The following is a 20,046-nucleotide window of genomic DNA, read 5'->3' as shown; positions in this document are numbered from 1 at the left end:
AACTGAACTGAAAGGCAGCTAAATGTAATGCTGACCGCGGATTTTACACTGACATCTGAGCTGAAGTGTCAATGTATCAGTTTTAATTTGAGCAGAATACAAAGCGTTTTCTAAAAAAAAAAAAAAAATTCTGAGTGATTTTGTGTCCTATTTTAGGTTATTAGTTTATGTTTGTGGACATGTGGTGTCTGGTCTTTTTTCCTGTGTGTCTTTGGTGTCATGTTGAGTCTTTTTATTGTAAACTTTGGTCTTTTTTGTGTCCCTCTGTAGTCATTTTGTGTCTCCGGTGTGACTGTAGTCCATGTTTAGTTGCTTTATATCACCTTTCTGTCATTTGTATCACTTTGGTCAAGTTTTGTCTCTGTTTTCTTGTAATTTTGTGTCTTATTTCATGTCTCTGTGGACATTTTGTGGCTGTTTAGTGTGTTGTTTTTATGTCTTTGTGCATGTTTCGCATCTCTTTATTGTCACTTTGGTGTTTTTGTGCCCTTTTAGTCATTTTTTCATCTCATAATGTTTTTCTCTCTCTTTATGTCATTTAATGTCTTTTTAATGTCCCTTTGTCATCATTTTGCATCATTTTGTTTCACTTTTCTTTTTGTTTTTCTTTTTAGCGATCCCTTTTGTAGTTGTTTTTTGTCCCTTTGGTGTCATTTGTGTCTTATCTTATGTCTTTCTGGTTATTTAGTGTCTCTGGTCTTGTTCATTCTTCTTTTTATAGTTGTTTTATGTCCTTGCTCCTGTTTATGTGCTTATTTCTCATTTTTGTGTTTTTGAGTATATTTTTACTCATGTTGTATCTCTTTGTGTGATTTTATTTTTATTCTTTGTAGTTTCTTATGCCTTTGCTCAGTGTGATTTTTTGTGTGTGTCTTTTTACATCATTATAAAATGACTTTATGGTCATTTTGTGTCCCTTTGAGTTGTTTTATGTCATTTTATGTATTTGTGATCATTTTGTGTCTCACTTGTCAACATTTCTGTTTCTTTGATCTTGTTTTGTGTCCCGACGACAAAGGGACAAAGACAGACAAAACGCGTTTTGTCTGTCTTTGCCCGTGTTTTGTGTCTCCTTGGTGTCATGCTTTTTCCTAAGATCCATTGGTTTGCTCTGCCTGCGATCCAGGCTGTATAATCGAACACAGATAACCGAGCAGTTGATGTTGACGTGGTAGTGATATATCTTGAGGTTTTTGGTGGAAACATTCAAATACACGTGAATAAAAGTTAGCAGAAACTGTTTGATAACAGCGAGCAATCATGCTGGACTTTGCCATCTTTGCTGTTACCTTTGTCATCATCCTGGTGGGCGCTGTCCTTTATTTGTACCCGGTAAGTTCCTGCAAGTTTGGCGTTAGCTTGCTACATTAGCGGGCTGTTGCCCTCATCCCAGTGTCCCAACCAAAAAGCGCTTTTAAATGTTTTAGTTCTTGTTCACGAGTTGGAGCACATTATTCTGAACTATTTAAGAGATTAATTGAGTAAGGAGTGTATTTTTCACATTTCGGCTCCCATTTAATATAATATTCATTGACCTAGTCCAGAGAAATCCAACTTCAAGAAGACGGAATGAGCGAAAACGAGATTTTTTTTTTTTCATTTTTATCAGTTTCCTTTATGTGTTTGTGTTACAAGCCGATTTATTTCTAAACTCCAACTAATTTACTTCACATCCCTAAACGATATCATGTTCCATATGCGCATGCCATTCAATAAGAAATTGTTAAATTTTGTATTTTTCAAAGAGGTTCTGAATGGGACCCGCTTTCCGACAGGCAGAGCCATTATTTTAAATTATGTAAAGACTTAGTAGACATGTGGACACCACTGCGAGAAAAACTACTCATGTTTAATGACTTGTATTTGTGTTAAACAACAAAATCTCATTTCTAATCATATTTTCAGTCATCCAGAAGGGCCTCTGGTATCCCAGGTCTCAACCCCACAGATGAGAAGTAAGTTTTCATCTTTACCTTTATTTTTTCTGCTTCTGTTAACTCTTATTCAGTAACAGCATTTTGTAAAATATAGTACATTGTGCATAATAATTAGCTTCTTAAGGGTCCTGTCATCCTAATAGCTTTTGTCAGTAAATATAAGCATATGTGCGTTAATGTTCTATTTTCTGTTCTCCAGGGATGGAAACCTGCAGGATATCATCGACAGAGGCAGTCTGCATGAGTTCCTCGTCGGCCTGCATGATGAGTACGGCTCCGTGGCCTCGTTCTGGTTTGGTGGTCGCCCTGTGGTCAGCTTGGGCTCCGTAAGCGAGCTTCAGCAACACATCAACCCCAACCACGCTAGTAAGCAAACCAGTTTGGATCAGCAGCTTTTCTTACACTCAGGAATTTGTTGGGAAAAATATCTAATTGAAAAGAAGAACATCCTTATGCATAAATCTGCTGTTTCCTGCTTCCTTTTTAGCCGACTCCTTTGAAACGATGCTGAAGTCGCTGCTCGGCTACAAGTCCGGGATGGGAGGTGGGGCCAGCGAGTCCATCATGAGAAAAAAAGTGTACGAAAGTGCCATCAACAGCACGCTGAAAAACAACTTTCCGCTTGTGCTCAAGGTTTCCAAAGCCAAGAAATAATTTTTCTAAAATAAATAAGAAAACCAAAAACTTCCTCACACTTCCTGCTAACTGATATCTTGTTTCTTAGCTGGTGGATGAGCTGGTGAAAAAGTGGAAGTCATTCCCAGAGGGTCAGCACACGCCTCTGTGTGCCCACCTGCTGGGCCTGGCCATGAAGACGGTCACCCAACTGGCTCTGGGCGAGCGGTTCGGGGACGACACTGAGGTCCTTGCCTTCCGCAAGAACCACGATGCGGTGAGAAATTTTAGCACAAACCTCTGTGCAGTAAGCTTGGGGGACACAAAACTTTACTTTATTGGGATGCTAATCAAAAATGCACCATGCTAAAGTTCTGCAGGGAGTTTAAGGCTCTGTAACTGATCATTGATTTTTATTAATTTATTTATTTTTGCTCTTCTGACTCACGCTTCCAGATCTGGTCAGAAATTGGAAAGGGCTACCTGGACGGCTCCCTGGAGAAGAGCTCCAGCAGGAAAGCGCACTATGAGAAGGGTGAGCGAAGGAGGCGTGTCAACGTGTGGGAGCGGTGTCTGGCTTTGTGTGGTGAAGCCAAATGGAAAGTCTGCAGAGGCTCCGATGTTATCTCTGTGTTAAGCCTCTTGACAGACAGACCGAGCACATTCACGGTTACCACCTTAATCAGCAGACAGGCTTTGTTTGGATAGGATCGATAGGGATTTACCTGCCAAGGACAGATGCTATTTTGGGTGCTGTCTGAAAGGGCTGCAAAGACTGCATTTAATGTGTAACCCCACAGAGAGTGTCTGGCACTTGTTCATGTCACTTCATGTAACTCTGACACCCAGTTCTCAAAAAGTGGCTCCCCAGGTGTGAGAATAATTTACCCTTTACCCTATTAGTGCAGACAGGGGAACCTCACATTCAAGGTTTTGATGATTCAGATGTTTTTAAAGGGCCTGTCCAGCAGCTGTGGGACAAAATCTGTGAGCCGTGCCGGGCTAGGATGTCAGATTAGATTAGATTAGATTAGATAGAACTTTATTAATCCCTCGGGTGGGTTCCTCTGGTTTTGAGCCCTTGAATGTGCTCGGAGTCGCCACGGCTCTCATCTTGTTTTTTCCTCCTCGGTGGTCAGCTCTGTCAGAGATGGAGTCTTTGCTGTTGTCTGTGGCGAAGGACAGGAAAGCCCAGAGGAAGCAGGCGGTGTTTGTGGACGCTCTGCTGCAGTCCAACTTCACAGAGCGACAGGTGAATGCTGATGAGCTTCTGCTTTACATCCTCAGCGCTTTCACAGAGGTAAGAAAAAAAAACGCTGAAATCTTGATTGTTTGTTTCAGATCATGGAGGACTGCATGGTGTTCACTTTGGCTGGATGTGTCATCGCTGCGAACTGTAAGTGGCCTGAATCAGAGGATGTGAAGCCTGCCAGATACAGTTTTTATAAGCACAGTTTCCCAGAGTTGTCTGATAGGCACTTAACAATAATGTAATGAACTTTTAGCTCTAAAAGCAAACAAAAGCTAACTTTTATTTATCTTTTATTAGCAAAATGTTGTTTTATTCTGATTCTAAGATTACACACTGTGGTGTTTTGGCAGTGTGTATCTGGGCTCTTTACTTCCTGTCCAATTCAGAGGAAGTGCAGGACAAGTTGCACCAGGAGCTGGAGGACGTGTTGGGTTCTGATCCGGTTTCCCTCGACAAGATTCCTCAGCTCAGGTAAGACTTTTGGACTTTTACGTATTTAGGCGTTCTTGAGTCGTCCTTCACACACGGTGCAGCCAATAACGTTGATGCGATCGCATTTCCGTCCTCGCGTAGATACTGCCAACAGGTCCTGAATGAGACGGTGAGGACTGCCAAGCTCACCCCCGTCGCGGCTCGGCTTCAGGAAGTGGAGGGCAAAGTCGATCAGCACGTCATCCCCAAAGAGGTATCCGGTTTCCCGGAGTCTGCGGCTCTCAGCCAGATTATTTCAGCTGCACAAACACAGTGTTTGCTGTGTTAATGGTAAACAAGAACAGATAGAAACATTAAATAGCGTAAGAAACATAAACCGAGGATTTTATTTTTTTTATTTTTTATTTTTTAGATGCAACTTTTGAATGTTTATTTAAAGTCAAGCAAGTGATATTCCTGTTTTGTTTTATTTTTCTTCCTTCCCTATTAAAGTGCGTTGTTCCCTCAGTTTTCCCAGCTGAGGTTAAAATACAGCAGTTTTGTTACACGTAAACACTGTTGTTGTTGTTGTTGTTACTTTCAGACGTTGGTGATTTACGCCTTAGGAGTGGTTCTACAAGATGAGGAAACCTGGAGCAGCCCTTACAGGTTTGACATTTTGGTTTTGACATGTTCTTCAGCCAGTTTAAAAATGGCTGCCAGTTCAAATCCCACTCATTCAAAATCTGCAATACAAAGAAAACTGTACTGGGTCACTAAATTATCACTCTATAAAACAGGATCTGTAACGCTCATTCCCAGTACTTTATTTATATTCTGGGACTAGTATGGTATCCCTTACTAGACTAAGAGGTACCATGCTGTGCACAAGCCCCTCATTTCTGTGTGTGTGTGTGTGTGTGTGTGTGTGTGTTAAGCAACCTTAACCAATGAATTGTTAAAACCTTACAAAGGCACCTAACTCAACTATGAACCAGTGTCGTGTCTACACATAACAGAGAACTTGGAAAAGATTTTAAATCTGATCTTTGTCTTTAACAGACATAAAATAGCATTTTTCCAGAGCTATTAGCTGAAAGGTTGACACATCTCGATGTGTTGTGCAGCATGTCCTTAAAAATGTTGAGGGAACTGAACAAGTTCAGGACAAAAAGATGCATGCTAAGAGATGCATCTTAAACTTCAGCTTATCTGTCACTGTTCATGGAAGTCTCAGTGGATGGATTGCTGTGAAGAAGCCATTCTTACTGAAGGGAATCAGGGAGAAAGGTTGAGGTATGAAAATTACACAAGAACTGGACTGAAAATCAGTGACAACATATCTGATCTTGTTAAAAGTAACGATTATAAACAAAGAAAAGTGCAGTCAGATTTTGATCCACCATCCAATACCATCTGGAAAGCATCTGATTGGCAGCGGTTTCATCCCAGAGGCTCAAATATCGATTTGGTGAGCTTGAAACTTTTGTTGTAGCTCCACCAGGGGTCAACATTTAGTTAATGGATTAGGAAAAATTTTACAGGAAGAGCTCAAATAATTTAGTTGATCATCAACACATCTATTTAATTTTTCCTCTATTTCATAAGTAACTTCAAAACTAATGGCATTTTGTCATCAGCCTTAGCTGTTATTTGTGGGGGGGTTGCTTTGAAGTTAATTCTAACCGGTGGGTGGAAATAAAACCTGCTAGCATTACCGTGTAGAGCTCGCTGGATTATCAGGTGTTTCCTGTTAAGTCTACAGGTGCATGTCACAGTTATCACCGGGCATTCATCTGCCTTCACCAGGTAACATAAATCTGCAGCCATCAAATAAACTGCAGTTAAAATAATGTGACAGCTTCACAGTGAGGGGCTTTTTTTCTTCCAAGTTAAAGTTGTAATATGTCTGTTTACTGGTTTGGTGAATACTTCAATCCTCCCTCAGGTTTGACCCAGATCGATTCGAGGAAGAATCGGCCAGGAAGAGCTTCTGTCTGCTCGGATTCTCAGGGAATCAGACGTGTCCAGAGCTCAGGTAAGAGGAAATTATCCACACTCTGTCACTCAGACTGCTAATTGTGAAAGCAGACTTCATTAGACCAACTTTGGGAAGTTTTGATAACTATTTGAAGCTCTTCTACACCTGGATGTCCTGCATCAATCACTATTTGGTCTCCGTTAGGTTTGCCTACACTGTGGCTACGGTCGTCCTCAGCACGTTGGTGCGGCAGCTGAAGCTCCACCGACTGAAGGGGCAAGTGGCCGAGATCCGATCCGAGCTGGTATCCGCACCGAAGGACGAAACCTGGATCACCGTCAGCAGAAGAAGCAGCTAAAACAAAGATTTAGAGAAAACGATGAAGAGCAAAAAGCAACACATTTAACATCACTGAATGAAATTACCAGCAGAGTATTCCCTGTTAGACGTCATCGTAGTTCCCCATCATGATGCCAGTAGTTTGGACTGACACTCTTAATTTGTAGGATTTTAAAGGCTGTTTCACCCACCTTGTACCACCACTGAGGCCTTAAGCATGACATTAGCTTTTTCCACTCACAGGTTTAGTTTGTCGAACGCTTCCTGTCTCTTCAGGGAGGGAGGCTCGACGAGTAAAGCTGGAGTTGCTAGGTTCTGGTGGTCTCTGGTGAAAGCCAGTCGAACTGCAAAGCACTGGGCTTTGAACACAGATCCTTTTAAAAGGATGTTGGGCCCTCGGGCCACCCTCATGGAGTCTGTTTCTGTTTCTCTAGTTTGGGAAGAAACATGCGCATGAGCATCTTCTGGGTTGATGAGCCTTTCTACCATCCTGGTATCTTCTCCACATCCTCAAGACTGTGTTGGGCAGACATCGCCTCATGCTACCAGGAAAAATCTGAACTCGAGAAAAAAAAAAGTCTGTGGCCACAACCTACTAAACCTTTTATGGGGGTTGTCTTCTTGTTGCCTCTCCAGTTCATCTGCTGTTGGAAACACTGATATCCCTGAAGATCCACCAACTTGTGATGATCAAGTGCTAAGCAGTGTGTATTTCCAGCCCACGTGTGCAAGACATTTTAAATTAAATTGGGCCTGAACATGTATAATAAATCAATAATAGCTGTTATTTTGTTTATTGGATCAACAGGTTGGTGTATAAGAGACCAGAAAATAGTAAAAGCATCTCAGCTTTCTACAGGGGGAAGGAGGTGCTTTTAGCTCCAGAAAGTTATTCAGTGATTAGTTATTGAGTGATTGTTGCAGCTTTAAATTAAATGTTATGAGAGCTTTACAGAAGGGGAAGCAAAATCCTATTTTCTTCTCCTACTCCAGACTGGCTTCACAGTAACTAAAGCCTTAAAGAGTAATAAAAAATGAGTCCAGGAAATGTATTACAGGTTTTTATTGCGTACAGTAGTTAATATATAGTTATGAAATGTTTTATTCGCTGAGTTAAATATTTCTGAATTGAAAACTAATTAAAGAAAGAAAGAAAGAAAGAAAGAAAGAAAGAAAAAATAAATAACCTCTGAAGCACTCAGCAGTGGGAGTGTGCTGTGATGCCGCTTTGTTATTAATTTTGGGAAGCCCGGCTGTGGGGAGAGCCCTGCGGTACCGCGGGCGGCCACGGGGGCGCCAGAGAGCGCACCTCTCCGCTAAAGATGTGAAAATGGCGGAGCTACAAATGCTTCTGGAAGAGGAGATTCCAGCGGGACGAAGCGCGCTGCTGGACAGCTTCACTAATTTGGAAAGAGTCGCGGAGTACTGCGAGAGCAACTATGTCCAGGTAGGCTGACACAACCGTGGAGGGGAAGAAGGTGTAGTTTGTTTCTTTCTTTTTTTTCTCAATGGAGCGAAGTGGTGCTAGGCTAACTGATGCTAGCGCTGCCGATGCGGTGCAGCCGTGCTGTCAGCTAGCCTCGGCTAGCTCAGCAACAACCTGCTGCCGATGCGGGTTTTTTTTTGTTTGTTTTTTAAAATTAGATAACAAACTCATAATGTGGCAATTCCCCACCCGATTCATACCGCTATTTGTTTTCCTCTGTGTAACGATGTGTGTGAGCTGTGCATCCCACCGTGGTGGGTTAGCCGGGTAGCTCGTTAGCTTGCTGCTCGTCATCACCCCTCAAACCACCGAGCAGGCACCGTGAAAATCGATTTCTGTGCTCCGTGCGGGGATCAATCACTGCCAGCCAGCTGATCAGGCTCCGGCCTCAGATGTGGGACGCGATATCAAGGCAGATTAACCTCTGATAGGCTGTGACAGGAGACAACCCGCCGTGACAGCGTTACAAACAACTGATTTATGATGCTGTTGATGTAGCAGCCACACTTAAAACCCTTTTAAAATGCTCAGCCTGAAGCCATTCATGTGCACCTCCGTGCAGGAGAGGGGAGGGGGGTGATGTGGATACATTTCTGCCTGTGTGTGAGTGCAGTCATTCAGATGCTTTGAAATTCTGCAGGTGTGATCTCATCTCATTTCGGCATCTCCACTCATCACACACTCGCAGGCCAGCTTTCAGTAGGTGAGAAATCAGGGAATAAGCTAGGACACAAGGTGTGATGCTGAAATCTGACATCCCTGATGAGCTGGGCTGATCAGGTCTGACAAGTTGCCCTGGAAAGAAGAAGAAGAAGAAGGAGGAGAGAGGTGGTGGATGTTGGCAGCTTGCTGTCTGGCAGGTTGCCCTGTGAGGTTTTCCCAGCTGCTGTCAGATGGATGTTATCACTTATAGATCAGCTGGACAGAAGCAGGAAGCATCAGGAGAATGTTTAGTGTGATGCTTCACCTCTTACGTTTTCATATTTTCTGTCCTTTTCTGTTTTACTTTAAAGCAGACTTCTTACAGCATTAGTCATTGAGGAATTTAAACCTGCTAACTAATATTTCGGGTTGTCATTCACATGATGCCACAGGTGTGTTTGCTCGAACTCCACGCCCAGGACTTGTTTGCAGTCAAGGGATGTTTCACTAACAAAACCAATCCCTAGTGTGTGAGATGTTTGTATTCACAGACTTCAAAGTAGGGCTGCTCGATTATGGCAAAAATGATAATCACGATTATTTTCACTGAAATTGAGATCGCGATTATTTGACGATATTTATTTAACCCTTTAAGACCTACTATAGAACCAAGTCCGCCAGAGCTTATATTATTTTTTTACATGTTGTAGTGCCATTTGTGGGAGCATTTCAAGTTGCTAAATAACTGTTATAGCCCATATTTTAATAATATGTATGCATTAAGTCCATAGTAACTACATTAATTGCAAAAAAGTGCAATAAACTACAAAAAAATTGAAAATCGCTTTTGTTTTGTTTTTTTTACATATATTTCTACTTGGAGAAATTTAAGAGGTTTATCCCTCAAAACTTTAAATACAAAAAAGTTGCAAAAAATAGTTTACAACAACAGGAAATTTATTTTGAGTGTCTTCATAGTTTTATTTTGGAGATACAGCAATTTTTATATACACTGCAGGAAAAACAAAAAAAACAATCCTATGATGCAAATTTGCAAAGAAAACAGCAGGTGCATCAAAATAAACTCTTTCCAGCAGTGCAATTCGAGTTCTAAGCATCCCAGAAACTATTCAGAAAAGTCAAACACTCAATTAGTGGATAATTGAGTGTTTCCTCTATTTATCAGTTACTTTCTCTCAGACTCTTTCGACTTTTTAATTCGTGGAGTGATCGTTTATCACAAAAGTCACTTTTTTTTTCTTCTTTTTTTTCCATGCACTGTTGGCAAACACTGTGCCATCAAAAGTGCATGAATTCTGTTTGGTTTACCAGCCGGCAAAAAAAGAACCACGTCCGTGCTGGTCCTACGCCTGCTTGCCTACCTGCCTGTCTGACCCGAGTCATTTCTAGCCTAACTACATTCTTACAAAACCCACAAACAAAAGGGGCAACAACTGAAATAATGAGCAAAATATTTTCACAATTTTCTTTGGTGGGGAGCAAAAGCGGTCCTGCAAATATTTTCAGCATCACTACGCCTGTCTTATCTTTGACATCTGATTCAGACTTTTGGATTGTGGAGCCTATAACACAACCTACCCAAGTTGCTGAGGTCATTGCTGTTATTTGTGGTCATGTCCCGGTGCTTTACATGTGGTGACAACCATGATAGAAACCAATAAAATCCTCTTTGTTCCGGCCATGTTTATCCCTCACGTCTGTTCTGATGGTTTGAGGAATCTCTTACATTGACATGTAATTCTTAATCCTTATACTGAGGTGATGATTGTTACTTTTCTGGTGTGTGTGGACTCGGTTGTTAGTTTTAAGCCATTTTGGATATGTTGTGATGTTTATTTTTGTTAATTGTGGTTCCCATTAGAGTCAAAAAGATGAGGATAGAGTGCTACTTTGTGGTCGACAACTTTCTTACTGTATGAGCCGGTCATTGGTTTCTCAGCCGAATCAGCCACTCATCATTTCAAAAAACCACAATGTTCAGCTCAAGAAGGTAAAATGGGACTTCTTACACCAAACATACAGTCTGTGGTTTGATGTTGTCAAGACAACGTGATGAAACATTGTTCAAAGGAATTATTAAGCTTTGGGACACTTTTGGGTGTTTGAAGCAGAGATCCAGTTAGATATTGACAGGAAGCTGTTCGGTCACTGTATTCGCTCTGAAATGACTATGCAGAGTTGTGGTATATTTGTAATGTGCTACCTTTACTTGGTGCCAGAGCTCATTATGATATATTGTTTTCAAGAGGCCCAAAATGTGCTTTCTAACAGCTGTTGTAGTATTTGGCTGAATGTTTGTCATACTGTTTGTACAAAGGCTCGTTTTACTGGTCCAACTCGTGTAGAGAGCAGTGCTGCTGCTGCTTTTTTTATTTTTTATTTTTTTTTTGCGTGGTGGCTTGAAAGCAGCCTTGTCCAAACGTTACTGCTACCCTTGAGCTTTAGTAGTGAATGACAGCCTACCAGGTGCCAGTACAAATGAGGGGACATGTTTTTTAGGGCAAATAATTGTTTTAATTAGCGTTTTTCTGACTTAAAATGGGTTGAAGATGCATGTAAGCCCAATCAGTAAGGGTGCAGCAAAGGCTCTGAATCTGTTATAACTTATTTAAGTGAAATTTACCTTTTTTTTTTTTTTTTTTTTTTTTTTTTTAAATTGTCTCTGCCCATTTTGACTTAAATTGTTAATTATGGTTTAGTAATGGAGTGATATCCATCCTCTCTTACCGTATACGTATCACTGGATTAAATCCGTCTCTCCTGTGCCAGCAGGTGCTCTCGTGACTTTTACCACATAACCTGCTTGTCCTCATTCTATAGCAGCGCTGCGTCCTCTGCTCTCCTGTAAATGATGTCATTTGTTTGCATGCCGTGCCAGATGCTTAAACTAGTTGGATTAGGGGTGTGTGTGTGTGTGTGTGAGAGAGATTGTTTAAAATTTAAAAAGTGCGCTGCATGTTTCACATGAAAGGGAATAGACTGATTACCACAGAGGGTGCTGCTCATTGAAGTCGTCATTGAAATCCCCGGATTGTTGCTTGATGCTGCCTCTCATTTTTTTGTGTTTTGTTTTTTCCTCACAGTCTTATGTCAGTTTAGCCCAGATATCCTTTCATTCTGATTCGATGTGTTTGTACAAAGGTTTCCTGTTAAAACTAACAAATTAATAAAGAAGAGAAGGAAAGACGTGGGCTTTCCTATTATCCTGGCATCGCAGCCCTGGATTTTGGGGAGTTAACAGCATTGCTTAAATTTGAATTTTAAAGTAAAATCAATAAGTCGATATCCAATCACAGCCTAAAGGCTGCTGCAAACAATGCAGGTAATCTGCTGCTGTCTCTCGCACACAGGAAACTCTGAGCGGTTTTGTCGCCACTAATTTTTGTTGGTTACACTGCAGATTATGTGGAAATGGCGAGCTACAGCAATCAGACTTTTGCAGACCCTCAGATGACATTTTAATGAAGCTTGTTTTATCCCAGCTTAAATCTACAGCCTTACGATGGTCTTTTTTAGAAGCAAGAACAATGAAGTTTGTTCTGCGTCTTTAAGAAAACACCTTGAAAATAACTCATCTTTATTAAAGTAGCTGCTTATGATTGAGAGGGAAAAAAACAGAAATGAGTAATCTGAATATTTTATGACTCTAAAATGCTCAGAATTTTTTTTTAAAAAGCCCTTAATCATTGCTAAAAGACTAACATTACTTGTTTAAATCTAAACAAAGGCAGTGCTTGATCACATAGACCAAATTAAAGCTGCAAATTGCCACATTTGAGAAGCAAAAATGTTTTTGTTTTTTTTTGGTGTCTGCCTTTGCTTTCATTCACACCATTATGTGCTGGCTTTGTGCTGCAGCTCGACCCCGCATGCTGCGCTCGGTGCAGTGTCACGGAGGATTAAGGAACACAGTTTCCCAGCAGAAACATTAGCCGATCCATCTGCCCTTTGATGTTCCTGTCGACGTGCCCACGCCGTGCCCACGGCCAATCGGCTGCCTCTGAACACTGCTTTCACGCCAGCTGCAGCTGTTTTACCTGCTACTCACTTCACTGCCGCTAAGCTCTTTTCTCTTGCTTCACTACAAATTTGCTTCTTGGTGCTGAAACCTTTTGCTCTCCATCCTGCTGACACTGACTGCATTCAGGCTCCACTTTTTGTGCACTGCTTTTTGTGTTGGGATGATATTTTCTTTAGCATTGAAGTAGCTCTAACTTCTTTAATGCCTTTTTGAAGTGCTCATGTGGGTATTTATCATTAGTGGGTCAGCACTGAGTTAAATGGTAACTATGTGCCGGGTTCAACATAACCTGTAGCCCCATTAAATCGTCCTTCATAAGGTGTGTTTGGATAATTACATGGAAAGGGGTCTTTTTAGCTGATCCATCCACTGGGGCTTGTTTTTTACAAACCCGTAGCTCAGCTAATTTGGAATCAAGTTCAAATGAAAGCCGTCTGTCTCTGTTCACCATCCTCTCCTTGCACAGAGGGCTGTGTAGCCTCAAAGCTGAGGTGCAGGTTCTTCCTGAGGCTGTGAGGTTCGTGTTTGTAATCTCTTGTATGACAGTAAATGAATACTGAATAAGAAGTCCTAGATTAACTCATTCACTGCCAGCCATTGGCAGTGAATGAGTTAAACCCATTGACTCATTCACTGCAATTGACGGCTATAGACGTCAATGGCAGTGAATGTGTTAATTTCCAGCCTGGGAACTTTCTTTTGAAGTGTGTGTGTTCTTTCTGTGCTTGTATCGTTCTCTTCTGATAGTCCGTCTTCCCCACAGGGGCTAAATTATACATGTGAGGTTAAATGATGATTTCAGCCACCAGTGGCTGTAGGCTAAAATGTGTGTATAGTAGGGCTGGGCCATATCATACCGTTCACGGTAATACCGGTATAATGTTGGGCAACGATAAGAAAATGAAATATCACGATAGAATATGGGTAAAATGCGCATGCACAGTGCCTCTGTTTCCATATGCACATGGCGGAAAAAGCTGGCGGCGACAGAGAATGAGAAGGGTGAAAGCGGATCGTTGAATGAAACAGATGAACTAGAATCGGTTTGTAAAATTGCTGCAACTTGAGTGGTGTGGAGCTGGTTTAGCTTTCGTCCGTCAGATACACAACAAAGCACTATTTTAGGTAGCGCATGCTAGCGGGCCGTCGTTATTACCGTGCTTTTTGGAAAATACGGCACACTTAAAATCAATCCTTTGATTTTTCTGAAAATCAACAGTGCCCCTTATAATCCCGTGTGCCTTATGTATGAATTTTGGTTGTGTTTACTGACCTCGAAACGATTTTATGTCGTACACGGTGCTCAAAAATCTGTCAGATGTTTTAGTACGACTTTGCTAAGCTACGAACCCGCACCACTTGATGGATTGTCAGAGCATTACGGTTATCGTAGGCAGGCGCCTCGCGGAGTGATACGTACTGTGCTTCAACATAATATTACCGTATTGTGTGTGTATAACCTCTTTTTAAGTTTTGTGGATGTTATACATGGTTATGCTGAGGATATGTCGGCCAATTTCTACTGGAAATGCCTTTTGGTTAAACTGTCAGCAAGGAATTTGCATTTGCACTGTTACATTTTTATATAACTTTAATCAACATAAAAAAAAACATCTGCTTGTTTAAGTGAAAATACATTGATGTTTTGTTTTTTGTTTGCACTAATAAAGTTGTGGAGTTGTAAAGTATTTTGTCTAGTGTCAATTATATCGTCAGTTATATCGTTATCGCAAATTTTCAAATGTATATCGTGATAAATATTTTTGGTCATATCGCCCTGCTCTAGTGTATAGATGTGCAAACAGTTGCTTGGTTTGCATGCTGACATTTCGGCAAACACTTTCTGACTGGCGGCAGGGTCTTTGAAAGGACTACGTTTTTAATTACTTTGTTAGTGTTATTCCTAAACATTGTTGTGTACTTTTTATGGACCAATTTTACAGAATTAACAGCCTAATAACATCTTTTTTTTTTTTCTTTGAAGAGATGCTGGCATTATAATAGACATTTTATTTGAGTGGATATCACCTTTAGCCTATAATAATATGCATCTTGCTGTTCCTGCTGCTACAGTAATCATCAGGGCACTGATGATAGTACTTTATGTTTTGTTAGGAAAACGGGAACTAGGTGTAGTATGTTACTGAAATGCAAAAACACAAAGAAAATGTAAAGAAATGAGGACTTTTGCACAATATTGTAGTACTCATTACAGAAAGTGTTTTGACACAAAAGCAGAACATCTCTGTCTTTTTATGTTTCTGCACTTGTAGAGAATAAATGTGCAGATGTTGACTGCTGTTCTTCCTGTAGAAGCCAAGCCGACTGGAACAATCCATTTATATTCTGCTTGTTTTTGTCAGGGATCAAATGCAAACACAGTCGTTTCAGAGATGCCAGAACCCTGTGGGGGAACCAGTCATCTGCTGCAACCTCTAATCTTTGTAGCTGCCCACCCTCATACAGCAGGCTAGAAGTAGCCCTGGAAGTGTGTAAATGCCCCCTGTGGGATTTCCTCTGTGTTTTGACATGGCCCTTGTCTAAACTGTTAGACTCATCTGAGTACAACAAGCACTACAAAATATGCAGGAATCTTGTAGTGTAAAGGTGGCCCACTTAAAGTCCGCATTTTTTCAGAATGTCCTCAGGTAACACAGGCTGTGTTTTCCCCTCTGCTCCCTCAGTTTTCATCACTTTGTAAAACCTGCATCGTTTGCTTTCCATGAAATGCAAATCGTGTCTTTTGAAAGTCAAATATCCATTTCTCTTCTTCAGTCTCCAGACAAGCAGAGGGCGCTGGAGGAGACCAAGAACTACACCACCCAGTCTCTGGCCAGCGTAGCCTACCTGATCAACACGCTGGCCAACAATGTCCTGCAGATGTTGGACATCCAGGCCTCGCAGCTCCGCCGCATGGAGTCCTCCATCAACCACATCTCACAGGTGAGGGAAGTTAAACAAATCAGGCTTTTGACTCACCTGCCAAGAAGGAACCCCCTCCATCAGTTCTCAAAGCACAATTAACAGTTAAATATGGCCTTTTAATTCTCTTTGTCCTTTTTATATTGGGTATTAAGCACTGTGTAAGCCTGATTAATGAGGTTTTAATAAAGTTTTACTATCCAAATGGACCAGACGCTGATGTGACTGTGTGGATAATGAATGTATAATTCAGTGTATCTGCATTGCAGGTAAATATGTGTGCTGGAGCTGCACGCTGGATCGAAAGATAAAAGGGTTTCAACATGCAACAGATACTTCAAAGCAATCAAAACCCTAAATTATGAAACACTCTGAAACACCTCTTCCTCCTAATAAAGTCTTGGCAGGCTTTCAGGACTAAGTGTTTTAATTTTAAGAAATGAAAACATGCCTCTCATCCTTAGACGGTGGACATCCACAAAGAGAAGGTAGCACGGCGGGAGATCGGCATCCTCACCACCAACAAGAACACGTCCCGTACGCACAAGATCATCGCCCCGGCCAACCCTGAGAGGCCTGTGCGATACATCCGCAAGCCCATCGACTACAGCCTGCTAGATGACATGGGCCACGGAGTTAAGGTGCTGTTTCTGGGCTTTTTTCCCTTAAATTTGGCCAAAAGTAGTCTTAAAAAGTCACCAACCACATGCCAGTTTATAAGAGTGATGTGATTATTTTTATAATATAAAAATAATCACATCACTTACTTAAATAGTTAAATACAATACTTAAATATTGATTTAAGGGATAGAATTTAGTTTATATTGGTATTTTTTTGCATGCAGTACTGTCAAATACTTAACTTTAGGGGTCAAAAGAAGACCATGGAAATGTGTTTGAATGTCGGAATTAATCCAGGCTGCTCACTGATGAAAGTCTAAAGATAAGCAAAGGACTTGTAGAGGTCATGTTCTTTATTATTAGGTTTCAGTGGTTTTCAAAGTCAAGAAATCTAAGAAAAAAATCAATGACTCAGGCTTTTCACATGGACGGGGAGCCAGTGACGGCCAGGACATTAAGCCTGTCACCTGCAGCTGGAAACAGGCTTTTCTCATGATTTTATGTTTAATAAAATCATGGGAGAGGCTGATTCTTAAAGCTTTGTTCCTGCTGACTTTCTGAACAATGACGAGCTTGTTTATACAGAAAACCGAAGCGCTGGCTTTCAACCTTATGAAGGTCGAATTCCTCAGATTTTAAACACTAAGCTATTGTTGGCCGGATCTCTCCAGCTCGGCTTTGTGAAGCACAAGCTTGAACAACTGTTGTTTTCCTCTCCTCCTTCACACACTAATCACCTGATTTCTTCTCTCTCTCTTTATGCTTGCCTAACTTTATCTTTGTTACCAACTGTAGTGGTTGCAAAGGTTTAAGGTAAGATTTCCAAAGTAAGAGCCCCAAACAAGGAAGGGCTTTTTGTGATTTGTGGATGTTTTGTATTGTTGTGTCTGTGGTTTCTTTTACATTTTTGGTTTGTTTGCAGTTAAAGATGTGTTTGCTTACAGATATTCAGATTATATTTCAGAAAAATGCTTTAACCTCCTAGGACCTGGCGTCCACATACATGGACATCACATTTTGGGTTATTTAGAGTAAAATACTAAATTTTGCTCTACAAGGGCCTGATATCCACTTACAAGGACATTATACTGCTACTGTTCTATCAAAATTTTAAACGAATATCCTCATATGTGGCTCTTATTTTTCTTAAAATCAAAAATAAGGTTGAAAAAAAATCTGGTAATTCTTTATTTTTACATTCATCGGGCCCCAATATGCCCAAATATCAAAGAGAAATTAAAAATGCATGTCGTGGAAGAGTTCGGGTCTTAGGAGGTTAAAAATGAACTTGTGAAAAATCCTTTTCCTGTCACATTTTTAATGCACAAAAAAGTAGAAATATCAGTATTCGCTTCATGTTGTCGTTTTTGGAAATAAAACCTGGAAAAACCTTGAAAGATGCAAAATTTACAGCTGGTATGAGAGGAAATGCAAATGCATTACACCATAATTTGGAGCATATTTGCATCCATGTGTCGCGTAAACTGCAATTTATATTTGATTACTACAACCACAATTGAATCACAACAACCAGCTTTGTATCATCAACACCAACTGTTATGATTTTATATTTTAGTTGATGATGATGATGATAATAATATTGTTATATAGGAGAGCCTAATTTGACTCTGACACTTCTGTTATGCCTTTCAACAGACTGACTTAGATAAGCCTACTGAAGGCCGTCTCCCTGTACTTTGTCGTGCTATGACTAAAAAAAACCCCAAACTTTTATGTGCTTTGACCTAATTTAACATTTTAGCAACTTTTAATTTGAATTTGTGGCAATTTGTGAATCTGTGACAGAACGTAAAGAAAAGCAGAAAGTTTCAAGACCTTTATTATCATTATCCAACAGAAAGCTGGTTGTAATGACCAAGTGTGCAAAGGCAAAATCTATCCATCAGCACTTCTAAAACCAGCCAATTAGCATGTAATATATTTTCTTTCTTTTTAAACTGCTTCAAGTCTTAGTCACCCACATTTATTCAGCATTCATATATTATCTATACCTAAGCACTTTATCTAACATTCACACAATCACACTCATACTCGCTGGATGCACCTCCTCCCAATGCCTCCATGCAGCCGATGCAAATTCACCAACCTTCCGATCAGTAGATGACCTGCTCTTACCAACTGAGCCTTAGTGTGGACGATGGAGATGAATTCTTGTTACTTGGGCAGATGTTGTTACCTCCTCATGCTAACCTAAGCTGCCTCCTATAGGAGTGCTGTTGATCTTATCTTCTAACTCTCATCACAAAATAAAGGATAATTTGAAGGTTGACAGCTGTGTAAGAAGTCTAATGGTTAACCAGCAGATTTCTAAACCAATGTCCACCTACCTGCCACAGGCCAGCGCTCAGAACATGAAGGCTGGAGGAGGCGGACTCCCTCGCACGAACCCCCCCACACAGAAGCCCCCGAGCCCACCCATGACGGGGAAAGGGACGCTTGGGTATGTAAGCTGTGCAACCACCTTGATGTGTGTTGAGACGTACGTACGGCGTGCAGAGTCGGTTTTGGGAGGGTAACGACAAGGCCTGTCATATGGACGTGGTTACTCCCAGTTTCATCATCGCTCCTTTACCTCCTGGTTTAATTAGTCTCTTCAGGGTGGTTTCAAATCTGTTTTAGGGCCAGTTCACATTTCTGTGCTGCTGAGACAACCTCATTTCTTTTATACAAGAAATATTTTTACATCAAGCTGCATGCTGAATTTTGGATTTGTTAGGGTTTCTCGCTCTCAGCCATGCACCATGCATCTTTTAAATAGGTTTCCCTAAATTCTAAAGAGTTGGTTTTTTTTTTTGTTTGTTTGTTTTTTTTTGTGTGCAAGTGTGTTAAAGTTTGCTCTTTTTGGGATGCTTAAAGTTGTCTTTTGATAATCTACTTGATATGAATATAAGCAGCAGTGTTTGCAAAATACGAGCTGATGTCTGTTCACAATTTTCTTTTTTTTCTTCTTCTTCTTCTTCTTCTTGTTTTTTTTTTTTTGTTTTTTGTTTTTTGTTTTGTTTGTTTGTTTTTTGTGTTTTGTTTGTACCCAATTTAATACCTGGCTTTTTTTCTTTTTTCTGGCATTCAAGACCAGAACAAGGATTTTTAAATCCCTTATTTTAGGAAAAGAAACTTTATATTTTGGGGTTTGTAGAAGAAGAGATTGGTTTTGTATTGGTTGTCATCTAAAGAAGAAAAAAAAAAAGCTCTTTTATTCTATTTTTAGTTCAAACTTGTTAAACTCCTCCTGACTGAAATTAGATCAGACATCAAAATGAAAAAGCATCAAATGGGAAAAACAAACAATATTGTTAATTTTAATTTCTATCAGCTTCACTTTAAGAAGACAATTAGCTGCGTTAAACCCATCAAATCCTGCCTGCCTAGCAGTACAGATACATGGTTGATATTAGCCTATTTTACCCTGTCACTATTTATATCCCAGCACTGGTGTATGCATGCTGGCTGATGAGTAAAAAGAAACTGATGTACTTACATGCTTAACTAATATTTTCCCAACTGAAAATAAAAAATTAGAATAAAATACAGAAGATTCAGTTGAACAAAATGGAAAATGTACAAACGCCGACCTTCTGTCCAAATTCAGCTTCTATATATAAGACCTGTGGTACTTTCGGTGATCGTCAAGTTGAGTACAAACAACGTACATTTAAAATGACACAAACAAAAAATGGCATTCGCAAGGGGGTTGCTGAATACCAAAATCAACTGGGATTTATAACAAATCTTTTATAAAGTTTGTTAACAATCACTTCATGTGTGACGATCTTCGTG

At 40.4% G+C, this 20,046-nt stretch overlaps 2 protein-coding genes across 14 annotated transcripts in view; both read left to right on the top strand.

The window, feature by feature from the left end:
- The first annotated feature begins 1,025 nt into the window (after positions 1–1,025).
- On the top strand, positions 1,026–7,737 carry cyp20a1 (cytochrome P450, family 20, subfamily A, polypeptide 1). The gene is made up of 13 exons (XM_082524305.1): positions 1,026–1,332; positions 1,906–1,955; positions 2,137–2,303; positions 2,425–2,570; positions 2,662–2,829; positions 3,009–3,087; positions 3,692–3,804; positions 3,894–3,948; positions 4,155–4,275; positions 4,378–4,489; positions 4,820–4,884; positions 6,164–6,253; positions 6,401–7,737. Exons 1-13 carry the CDS (start codon positions 1,261–1,263, stop codon positions 6,552–6,554), a joined length of 1,392 nt encoding a protein of 463 aa, XP_082380431.1. The 5' UTR covers positions 1,026–1,260; the 3' UTR covers positions 6,555–7,737.
- A 45-nt stretch (positions 7,738–7,782) lies between these two features.
- The window catches only part of LOC309700623 (abl interactor 2-like), a 31,915-nt gene continuing 19,651 nt past the window's right edge, over positions 7,783–20,046 (top strand). For 4 of the 13 annotated variants that reach the window (XM_082524292.1, XM_082524303.1, XM_082524298.1 and 1 more), the window contains exons 1-4: positions 7,786–7,982; positions 15,481–15,648; positions 16,092–16,268; positions 18,606–18,709. In XM_082524292.1, coding sequence (XP_082380418.1) covers positions 7,866–7,982; positions 15,481–15,648; positions 16,092–16,268; positions 18,606–18,709 — 566 coding nt within the window. In that variant the 5' untranslated portion in view covers positions 7,786–7,865. Of the gene's footprint in view, positions 7,983–15,480; positions 15,649–16,091; positions 16,269–17,043; positions 17,062–18,605; positions 18,710–20,046 lie in introns of all 13 variants that reach the window. The other 9 variants (XM_082524302.1, XM_082524301.1, XM_082524291.1 and 6 more) reach the window with 5 other exon arrangements.

Source organism: Aulonocara stuartgranti (assembly GCF_965226115.1).
Source record: "Aulonocara stuartgranti genome assembly, chromosome: 23".
Lineage (NCBI taxonomy): Eukaryota > Metazoa > Chordata > Actinopteri > Cichliformes > Cichlidae > Aulonocara > Aulonocara stuartgranti.
The sequence above is the reverse complement of the archived record's forward strand: the minus strand, read 5'-3'. Positions and strand labels throughout refer to the sequence as shown.

Coding starts and splice junctions, on each gene's coding strand:
- cyp20a1 (XM_082524305.1), top strand. CDS start 1,261: ATGCTGGACTTTGCCATCTTTGCTGTTACCTTTGTCATCATCCTGGTG. Junction 3,805..3,893: donor CCAACTTCACAGAGCGACAG/GTGAATGCTGAT, acceptor TGTTTGTTTCAG/ATCATGGAGGACTGCATGGT. Junction 4,490..4,819: donor AGCACGTCATCCCCAAAGAG/GTATCCGGTTTC, acceptor TGTTACTTTCAG/ACGTTGGTGATTTACGCCTT.